This window comes from Limulus polyphemus, unplaced genomic scaffold (genome assembly GCF_000517525.1).
Source record: "Limulus polyphemus unplaced genomic scaffold, Limulus_polyphemus-2.1.2 Scaffold822, whole genome shotgun sequence".
In the NCBI taxonomy this organism is placed as follows: domain Eukaryota; kingdom Metazoa; phylum Arthropoda; class Merostomata; order Xiphosura; family Limulidae; genus Limulus; species Limulus polyphemus.
This window is the reverse complement of record NW_013666432.1, coordinates 32,202-43,780: the sequence shown is the minus strand read 5'-3', so window position 1 is coordinate 43,780 and position 11,579 is coordinate 32,202. Positions and strand designations below refer to the sequence as shown.

General features: G+C 30.1%; 1 protein-coding gene across 2 annotated transcripts; it reads left to right on the top strand.

The window, feature by feature from the left end:
- Window positions 1–243: 243 nt before the first annotated feature.
- On the top strand, window positions 244–11,573 carry LOC106460721 (N-alpha-acetyltransferase 30-like). Of its 2 annotated transcripts, none has more exons than XM_013920458.2 (5): window positions 244–313; window positions 7,218–7,997; window positions 8,725–8,848; window positions 9,699–9,754; window positions 10,646–11,573. In XM_013920458.2, the coding sequence occupies exons 2-5, from the start codon at window positions 7,251–7,253 to the stop codon at window positions 10,781–10,783; spliced, it is 1,065 nt and encodes a 354-aa protein (XP_013775912.1). In that variant the 5' UTR covers window positions 244–313; window positions 7,218–7,250; the 3' UTR covers window positions 10,784–11,573. The 2 variants fall into 2 exon arrangements, with proteins under 2 accessions (XP_013775912.1, XP_022243208.1); XM_022387500.1 differs by lacking the exon at window positions 244–313 and adding an exon at window positions 3,232–3,330.
- Window positions 11,574–11,579: the final 6 nt, after the last annotated feature.

Sequence of the window (11,579 nt, the reverse complement as noted above, 5' to 3'; positions counted from 1 at the left end):
AGTTTAAATTTGGACAAATTTGTTGTGTATTGTAAATTCAATGAAATAATAACTTTAGAAATAGTCAAATAAATATTTAACATCAATAATGCGTATAAATATAGAGATATGTGCCCTCTTGCAATAAATATATCTTTTGATTATAAAATATTTTCACATTTTATCTTTCTTTTTGTTTGTAAAACAACAAAAAATATATTAATTAAAATAGCATAAATAATATAAAGTGTGAGCTAGGTGTCACTGAAATCACGAAAATTTAGCTAAGACTAAGAAGTTAAGACTGATCCAAGGCGAGAATGTGGTAGACTAGGTATGTTTTAAACTATGTTATTTCTTTCTCTTTTTTTAAGATTAAAAATTGCATTTTATGTTTTAAGTACAAAACATTAGAGTTCATAGTTTTCAAATGTCTTAATAATAAGAATGGGACATTCAGAATTGACTGTTCCAGTATTGGTATTCAGATTTCCCTTTGCATAATCGCCCCAATCCACTGTACTGCCGCCATCCGATGGTAGTTTTCTTTAGCTGTATCATAATGGCTTTTTCATTAATTTTGTCAAACACTCATCAACTTGTATCCAACCATTACTCACAAAATACTGATCAAGTCCTTTTTTTTTTAACTTTCCCAGTCGTGTGGTGTCTACCACATTTGAAGACGGTGTATTCCAAAGGTTGACCACCGTGTTTGAAGAAGAAAATTACTTTACAAACAAATTCTACCCTGCCAAATTTTAAATCTATTGCATCAATCCTATCTATTCCCTTAAGTTATAAGTTTGAACACTACAACCAGATCCCATCTAACCCCTTTTTTTCTTATATAACAGCCCTTCCTTCCCAGGAGTCATTCTAGTTGTCCTACGTTGAATCCTTTCTAACAACATAATCATGATATTGTTCTTCTTGAAGTAAGGAGACCAAGACTGAACATAATACTCAAAATGAGGCCTAACCAGTGATATTTACAATTAAATTATAATCCCCTTTGACTTGTATTCATTATTCCTGTAGATGCAGCTCAAAATCCTATTTGATTTCCTATTGGCAAAAACACATTGCCTGAAAGTCATAAGGAAATGATCAACCAAAACATCAAGATCCTTTTGTTTCATTACACTACTGAATTGATTTCCATCATGTGCATAGTTAAGGTTGTCCATGTGCATTACCTTGCACTTAGCATAATTAAATGCCATCTGCCATTTATTTGTCTAGTTTAGTAAATGATCCACATCCGTTGTGAAACATCCTCCTCAAATAGAGGGAAGTACTAATTGAGAAAATATATTTTGTGAGAGGAGTACATTTTCATTTTAAGAAAATGTTAACTTTTAAGCCATTTATTTATTTGTGAGGCATAGATAATGTCCAAATGTTATAATTAAGACCCTGCAGTCTGTTTGTTAGATAAATTGAAGAAATGTTTTTAACACATGCAAAAAACATTCAATGGAAAATATTGTGAAACTTGAAAAATTGTAGTCGCTATTTCAATATAATAAAGAACATTATAATACTTTTTTAACATTAATAATTATATAGTCTGTTGACAACCTGACAGTGTAATTGTAGATTTTACCATTGATTTAGTTTCAGAGGATCGGTTTTGGTGTGAGGTACTAAAGTACAGTACCTGTCCAAATGTTACAGATAATCTTTGTGGTTTAATTCTTAGCCTTGGACCCAGATATAGCTAACAGGGCAATTAGTTACATACCTGTATAGTTTTTATGGTAAAAGAAAGTTTGTGGTAACATCAAGTGCAAGCCTTGGCCTAATTTTATATTATTAGATGATGGATATTGCTTTTGTAACTGCTACTTAAATACCTATAATATAAATCTTGTCATAAAATACATGAATGTATAGTTAATTTCATCTGTTGATGTAACAGTAGATACATTTCATTTGTTGAATTATCCAATGATGCCCAATTATGTGTAATGTTGATGAGCCAAATGGCTTTCTTTCACCTTACATTTTTTTATATTATTTGTAAGTTAGAATGTAATATAATTTTGAATCATGAAAGAGCTGATGTATTCATGTTTCAAAGAAATGTACAATTTTTACCAGTATGTGACAGTTCTAGTTTTTGATAGTCTTGTAGAAATTGTACTTAGGAATAAGTTTACAGCGTGTTCTGAAATCTGTTTTTATTGTTTTTGAATGTTTATGAAACTGATATTTTATAGTCACCTTTACCTGACGTCTGCTTCTGGGATAATAAGGATTAGGAGTAGATTTGCAAACATTTCAAATTTTGTTAATCACATCCCACTCCTTTATTTCTTTTTCATGCCAGAGTTATTCTCTTATAGTAGATAAGTTTTTTTTTTATAAATTTACGGCATTATACTTCTCACTATTGAAGAACATTTTCATTAGTATCAGCTTATGCAGTGTTATAGCCAGTTGTTTTGGTTGACTTCTGTGCAGTTAATCATCTAAATCATTGATAAAAATAATGAATGGTAAAGGTACCAAAACAGACTCGAGAAAAACACACATTTTGAATTTGTCCAGTGAGAATAATATCCACTTGTCACCTTATTAGTATCATATGAACCTTTTAATTTATCCCCAATGCTGTAAAAATGCTACATTATAATTAATTGTTTGTGCAGAACCTTATCAGAAGGTTTCCGAAAGTCAAAATGTCAATTGGAGTGTCAGTGTTAAGAAAAGAAACAGACAGTCAAAAGCTATGGTGAGTTAAGTGAAGTAAGAAAGTTCCTTTTTAAAGTACTATGCTTTGTGCTGTCAGTTTTATATTAATTGAATGCCAGTATTTCAGAGTGTTTTAGTTTAAAGCTATCTTACTTTCAATAAATGAGCTACATGAAAATCAGTGGTAAGAAATATTACCCATTGGAGATCTATATGACCTATTGTTGATGAATGATGAATTTTAAAACTTAAATTTACTGTGTCCATATCTAGAGGCAGTCTATTCCAAAGGTTAACCACTCTGTTAGAAAAGTAAAACTATCTTAGTTGAAGATGACTTCTACCCTGCCAAAATGTATGTTTATGTCCCCTTGTCCTACTATTCTCACCATAACTATGAAAAAAGTACATTGATACTTTTAATTCCTATAACAATCTTAATCATCTCAATCGGATTTCCTCTAACTCTTACAAGAGGAAGCAATTTCAGAGATCTTAACCTGTCCTCATATGACAACTTTTCTATCCCAGGTGCCATTCTTGTAGCCTTCCTTTCAACACTTTCTGGCAATTTAGTGTACTTCTTAAGAGAAAGAGCCCAAGACTGAAAACAGTATTTCAAGTGAGGTCTAACAAGTGACCCATATTAGGGTAACTATTGGGTTTGAAATTACTGTTGGTTTGAATAAATGCTTCAGGGTTTCTGTTTGAGAAGTGAAATGGAAATTTTTTATTACAGATATAAACTGGTTTGCTTGATGTTATGGTTTCTGCTATTAAGTTGAATTCTTATGAAATTTTGTTAGATAGGTATGTGAATATACAGAATCACTTAGTTTCATTTTAATGTTTTAAATAGGTGGTTGTGTTGAATAACAACTTGGTGTTAATGAACTGAAAGGCTTTTGGTCCCCCCCCCTTTTTTTTTTTAGTAATGAAGTCTTATAACGTGGATCTTGTGAAATTCTAATCTGTTTGAAAAGAGTATTAAAAAATCAGGTTATTAGACTTGCTATCAAATGTGATTCTTGAAACTACTGAAAATTACTATGCAAAAAAATCCCTCTAGGAGACAAAACAAAAATACCGCATTGGCACAATTATAGGATGATCTTGAATATAAGGTGACTCCCATTTTCAGAAACCATGGGAAAGAAAAAACTAAGTGTCATAATGTCCCTTTTTAGGTCTGTGAAATGCCTTTCTTGTAGAAAATGTATTATGGAATTCAATCTTTTGTTTCTGCCAATTACTCACATTACTTTCAGCTACACCAAATTTTTGTAGCAGCAGTACAATTGTTCATTTTTTTGTGTCTTGCACCACCATAATTTTAAGATTTGCATCATAATCTTTTGTTAATTTGACACTTTCTTGTTTCCTGTCTTTCAATGTGGTCACTCATTCTTGCATAAGGGTTAATCACCAAAGTGAGACTCACAGACAATTATTATAAAATTTAAAACAAGCATAGTCAAAGCTATAATGCACCATAAAAATCAATACTATAACTGAACAGCTTGTGGGGGGATTAGTTGCAAGAATTAGCGATGATCTTGAGTGAATATCTGGCGTGCATGTGTAGACGGATGCTATCTGGACATTCAGGAATGCAACAGATTAGAGTAGGGGGAGGCTGTGGTCGGCTATGATTATAAGGCGATTATGAATTTTACAGCCTAATTATTAATCAAAAAACATCAGTTTATAATCGGACCAATACAGTAGTACTGTTTCAGTCTTGGACATTTATTCTATTTGAGAATTTTGTGTTGCCTCTTAATTTGCTTTTGTTATTAGATTATGAGCATTATTATTTGAGCATTTGTCTTACATTTTGTGAAACAGGTGTGTGCATTTTTATGAAAACTTTTTAGAAAGAGAGAACAAGTTTTCTGTGTCAAAGACAGACATGCTTGATATACTGTATTAGTTATTAACCTGTGAGTAATAGTTTGTGCTACTTAAAACTACTTCAAGCCACAAAATTTCAGATGATGGAAGCTAATTTCTCCATCTGATATTAGAATGATTTTTACTGTACATGTAACCCATTTACTTGTAATAATGTAAAAATGGGGAACTTACTAACGAAAATACCTTTCCTAAACACATAAAAATTCCATGAAATTATTGATGTGGCTTATTAATATAAATGAGGTAAATAAAAAGGAATTTTGATTCTTAATTTATAACTAGTTTAGTTGCCTTCTTATGACTGACTTTTGCTAAGGACTACCAGTAGGACTTTCAATGCTTGTGTTTTGTCATATAAACCTGTAACTACCTGCATCATATTCCCTTAATATATAGTTCAAATCCTGATGCTCTTTTCTCTCTTAAATATCTATAATGTTGTTTACATTTACAAAAGGTAATACAGAAAGTTAATTTGGACAGTGGTAATTGAGTGCAAATGAAGCATGTTTCTGCTACACGGAAACTTAAGAATTTGAGCTGGAGGTTGTAGGGGGGCACTCAAAATGCAAAAAAAATCGAAATAGATACTTTTGAAAATTATTTTTGATTTATGTGCACTTACGGCTTAAAGACTTTTTTATGGATGATATTTTTTTGGATTGATTAACCCAATAGTACCTCCTTTTGAGATACTGTCTAGCTTGATGTCAAAAGTATTGATCAATGTTTATAAGGTATTGATTGAAGCTATTTTTAAAGTAATATTTTATGTTAAGGTAATGTTTCATCACATTGAATGCAATATGTCTCTTATATCATGAATTTTTCAAGACATGGTTTTTCGAACTTAGGTCCCAAAATATTTGCGCTCAAAAGCAATAACCACTCCCAAATGTAACCTGTATTCTTATACCAAGTTTCTCGTGAACAGTTTTAAATTTTACAGTTGTGAAATAATTTTTACTAGTTTGCCTGTCCATGTAATTTAACTGATAAAATATAATTGAACAGTATTTGCTAATGATTTTCTAGCTTCAAAATCACACTTTTGGTTGCTGTTAGTGATTTCTTACCTCATTACATTGTAAGTTTTGATGAAAAATTATCCAATTTATTTATTTTTCTGGCTTTCTCTAATATATATAGTATAAATTCGGTGACGAGGAACCCATTCAAGCCATCTCCAGCCATTATATATAGTATAAGGTTTCATTCCTCCCCAAATAGAAATGAAATATGTATTATGTCAGCATTTATTTCATAAGGAGAGATACGTATACATGAACATCACACATCTCATTTTTCCATCTTAAAGTGTTCATTAATGTGTTTTAGATTTTATTTTTATTCTGCTTAGATAATTGAGACAATTGTCACTAAAATACTTGCTTTGGTCAAGCAAAGAATATTCATGCTTTTAGTCCCACTTAGCATTATATGAAAATCCATGTTTGTGTGAAACCTTGGAGGATAGATTGATTTATCTTATTTTAAATGGAAATTGTACTTGTTCATGAACAATATCGTGCAAAATGTTCCTGAATCAACTCGTGATTTTTACACCATATTAGTGATTAAAAATAGTGTGATAAGTAAGACATTGGTTGTCTTGTTACTCTATAACTTACTGACTGCTATTAGTTTTTACACCATGTCTTGGTGGAATTTGATAAAATTTAGACTGAAGGCATATACTACACTATGAAATATATCATGATGCTAGTTTATCATTCTAACAAAGAGCAAGTTTAATTCCAAGCTTCCTGAAGATTAATGTTGAATTTTACCCCTTGATATTAAATCATTTAATTTCTAACCTTTTCATATCACTCAAACAGACCACACTTGAGCAGGTTATCCAAACCCTTAATATTTTAAAAACCTGAATCAAATCATCTTTATTACTTCTATCTCAAAAGAAAACAAATTTAAATCTTTGTGTTTCTTATTTTGAACTTAGTACCAGTATCAATTTAGTAACCTGTCTCTCTGCACTCTCTAGCATGCTGCTGTTCTTTTTTTTTGGGTGGGGGACAAAAGTATATTCTAAATTAGGCCTCTCCAGAGTTTTTTACAAAATATAGATAGTAATCTTGCTCTTAAGTTCAAAATTCCTATAAACAGAACCAAGAACTCTTATTTGTGCTTTTCATGGTAAATGATCACTCAACAGGTTTTAGGATTTTATCCATGATCACATAAACCTGTAAATACTTCACTTTTTAACTATACTAATGCCTAAATCACATAAGAAGGAAATCTTTATCAAATTTCCATGCCAAAATGCATCACTTTGAGCTTTGTGAAACTAAATAGACAGGAGAATAATCCACAGTGCTCACATCAGATAGGTAAATAAAACTTAACTTTTATTTTTGTGTGTTACTTTATTCTCAAGCATCATATTAACAAGTTATGTATCTCTCAATTTCAAGTAATTTATTCACAGATTTTTTTTTCTTAATTATGAATATATGAATGTTAGAGTAACTTGTACTGTGGTTAATATTGTTTCTTGAGTTTTGTCATAGCATTACAGGTTTAACCCTGTTATATATATATTAATCAGTTGAGAAGTAGCATCTTTGAATTAAATTTGTAACCCTTTTATTTTACAGATAAATGTAAATGTGTGTTTTGGTACCATTGAAATGGATCAAACTTTACCGGCTAAGGCCACAAGTGTAACTGATTCTAATAGAAGTAATGATAGGAACCATGTAATCAGTGTGTCCTCTCAAATGAAAGAAAAGCTTCATCTGCATTCACAAGAATACCCTGGTACTATTCCAAATAAAACTAAGAATGACTCAACAAGTAAATCCTCCTCTATTAATGGTTGTCTTTCAGATATTTACCCATGTCCCAAATCAGTAGATTCATCAACCATTAATGGTCTTGCAAGACATGCCCTTGAGAAGCTAACACACTGTGATGGTGTATCATTGGAAAATTGTAGTGGCAATAATGTGTTCCATTACAAAACAGTAAAACAGTGTGAAAGCCAAATTTGCCCAAATGAATATTCACAAGATACTATCGTGGAAGAGTGTGCACAAAATCATCATAGTACTTTGAATCAAAATTTTGTGTGTGGGGTTCATAGCAAACCAGTCTTTGGACTAAATAGCCAACCTAAAGGTGACATAGACACTGCAATAAGTACTTGTGATAATGAAAATATAGTTAAAGATCAAGAAGTGAAAAAGAAGACAGTGGTAAATGTTTCACTGCAAGAGAGTTTGTTGAACAAAACCTGTGAGATAACTTATATAGGATATGAGTCAGAAGAACAGATGCCCGATATAATCCAACTGATACAAAAGGATCTGTCAGAACCTTATTCCATATATACCTATAGATACTTTATCCACAATTGGCCTAAACTGTGTTTCTTGGTAAGTTATAAAAATTTATTTAAGTTTTTACATATATTTGCAACTTGTGAAGAAATACATTTTTTTCAGGCTTAACTAATTTTTTAATTGAAAAATGTCTTTTAATATTTGAATTTTGTGTACTACAGTTCTTGCATTCTTGATAGGTTAATAAATGTGTACACTAAATTTGCACATACAATTATTTCTTTTAAAACAGAAAAAATGTAGATTTATTTCTGTCCTAACCATATTTTTTGTAATGTCAGATAAACTTGTGATTACATTGAATTTTGTGTTTTAGGTATTTTAGGTCACCTTTAAACTAGCTGTATTGCATTTAGTGTTTGTTAATAGATATTATAGGAAAAATATTAAACTTTGCTAGCCAATGATCATGTAAGCCCATTGCTATGTTCAGTAAAATACGTATTTCAAATTATAAAGCTGTTTTGCTTAATAAATCTGAAGATTACTTATATTTTTTTAGTACCTTTAGGCTCAAGTCCACTTTTCATAATAAGAGTTTAAATGCGTGTACATCTTTTTCTGACCAAAGTATTTACAACATGTATAAATATATGCTACTGAATGTTTCACTTCATAAAATTCACATCTAGAATGGTTTTTATTCCAGGGTCAAAATCCACATATATATGCGAGCATTAATTTATGTGATTACACAGGTGTATATTCCTGTCATTTTTGAAATATTTAACATTTCCAGTAACGTTTGTTTCTCTGTCAGGCTATAGATGGGAAGAAATGTATTGGTGCCATTGTTTGCAAGCTGGATGTTCATAAGAAATTGATTAGAAGAGGTTATATTGCCATGTTAGCAGTGGATGAAAACTACAGGAAGCAGAGAATAGGTACTGAATACTGGGAATGAAGGAATACCATTTACATAAAACAAATATTTCATTGTAACAGAAAAAAGCTTGTGTGTGTGTGTGTATATATTTGGCCGTAGTAGGGTGGTGCAATTGAAATGAAACATTTTGTATCAGAAAGTTAAGTGAATGTCATTATGAAACTATGTACATTTTTCATTTAAAGCCTTATTGAACTTGCCATGTTTACATTAATCCCTTTTCAAGTTGTGAAATAGTATTAAGGTGACTGTAGAATACAGTATCTGAATTATCTGATATATTTGGTGAAAAAAGTTGATTTCATTGTAGTTATATATATATATATATATATATATATATTATTCGTTATATGCATTTATGTATAAAGTCATGATCTTTAATATTAATTATTTGATATTAATTTTCTTATTTACCAGTTCATTTATATTTAATAAAAATAACTTATTTTACAAAATATTGTATTAAACTACTTAAATTTTAGATAATTTGTTAAAGTTTTTGAATAATTTAGCATTAGTTGGGTTGCTTACATATTTACTTGCTCTTTAGTAAAACCAATATTTCAATAGAAAATTCTAATTTTGAATAGAATTCATACTTTTACTTTATTCAATGATGTTATGAAGGTCTAATCTGTTTTCACAGTTTGATTATGATAACTTGTTGTATTCAAGTTTTTATACAATGTGCTAAAATAAAAACTGCTTAGGTAGAAAGAGGAGGAAAAAGTCATTGGGTGAGGTTCTACTTTCAGTAGTATTAAATTAATTAATGATAAAAAGAATCATATTTTACACATAATGATTGTATTTTAAAACTTTGTTAAAAAGAAGTCTTTTGTTTTCAGGATCAAATCTAGTACTGAAGGCAATTCGAGCCATGTTGGCAGATGAAGCTGATGAGGTTAGTGTTTGTATGTGCTAATACAGATGTGCAAAAGATTTTAAAAAAACATAAATGAAACAAAGTCATGACTAAGTTTTCATAATTTCAACCATTTATTTCATATAATTACAATTTTAATGAAATATAAAAATATTGATGTAGAAAAGGTAACACAAAATGTTGTACATTATTAATGAGCATGAGGTTAGGTGTACCTTGCACTCTTTATAGAAGTATATATTTTTTATGGCTTATGAATGCAAAAGTACTTAAAATAACTTATCTTGCAGTATGTTTTATTAGAATAAACAAAATTTGCACATTTGTCTTACCAACTAAGATAATAGATGCAGCAATGTGTGTTGTGGAATTAAGTTAATTGCTACACTTATGAGTAGATATAGACAAAATTGGTTCATGACTGTCATTATGCTTTATGAGGAAACATTTTAAAGATTATTAAAATGTTAGTATTTAGAGTAATTCATTTTCCTCAGAACAAACAAAACATTGTCTTTTACATAATGTTGCATGTGTTTGAGAAATTTCTAATAATCATGATAATTTTGGGAATAACCTCTAATTAGTTTTTTTTGTAATGATACTATTCTCAGGTAATCACCAAACATTAGTGGTTATTATAACACAGAGCCTTGAGACGTTGACTTTGAACTTTTTTAATTCCCGAATGAGTTTGTTAAAAGACAAAAAAAAAACTTCATGTAATTAAGCTTTTTGATTTTGGCAAGAACTTGCACTAGTAAATTTAAATACATACAATTGAGTTGGGAAGAAATCTTTCTGTACACTTGAAGATAGGAAGAGATGAAAACAGCTCTTTATATGTGATCAGATCTTGTATTTAGTTCCCAATATTAGTTTTTAGTGACAAGTAAAATTTGTTTACAGGTTGTACTAGAAACAGAGATAACCAACAAACCGGCTTTGCGACTGTATGAAAATCTAGGATTTGTTCGTGACAAACGGCTTTTCAGATATTATTTGAATGGAGTGGATGCACTGCGACTCAAACTGTGGCTCCGGTGAAAAATTGCATTATTCTATTTGTTATTAATTACTTCATTGACAAGGAATGTTCGTCTTGCTTGTTTGAAAGAAATTTTAACCCTTTGTGCAAATAAAAACTGCAACGAATATGGAAGATATTATAACCTCGCATATTGTTCCCCAGTTTTGGTATAGCTGTTTGGTCCTGGATCGTCACGTATCACACTTTGTACAAGGTTTTTTTTTCTCTCATTGAGATTTCTAGTGTACATCTTTGTATGGTGGGAAAAAGGTATCCAAGAGAAATTTACTAGCTTCGAAACACACGTAGGTGTTTCAAAAAATAAATGACTTTAAGATAACCATGGAACTTGTGATGTTCTTGAAATATCTTTACTTTTTTTTTGTTTTCATTTAATGCTTGGGTAGGCAGCATAGAATATAGTTCATTCTAATGGTTACTTTTTTTCATTTTGTTTCTTCATAAATTAATTCATTGAAGAGCATAGGCAAATTATCAGATCGATATGTGCTTATATACCCAAAGGAAATACTAACAGTATTTGAATCCTTTAAGAAATTATAATTATATCACTACATTATTAATAAAAATAGAATTTCTTTGTCATTTAAAATTTTATATAAAATTATGTAAAAGTAACTATAATGGTAGTCAACTTGTGTGAAGAATATTACTTAACATCAAACCTAACTGTTCATAAAATTATAATGGTTTAATACTTTATATACATTTACGATGTATAAGTTATGAGAATTTTAAAATTTGTGGAATCTAGTATTCAGGCATATATTTGAAATTCTAAAATAAAGTTTT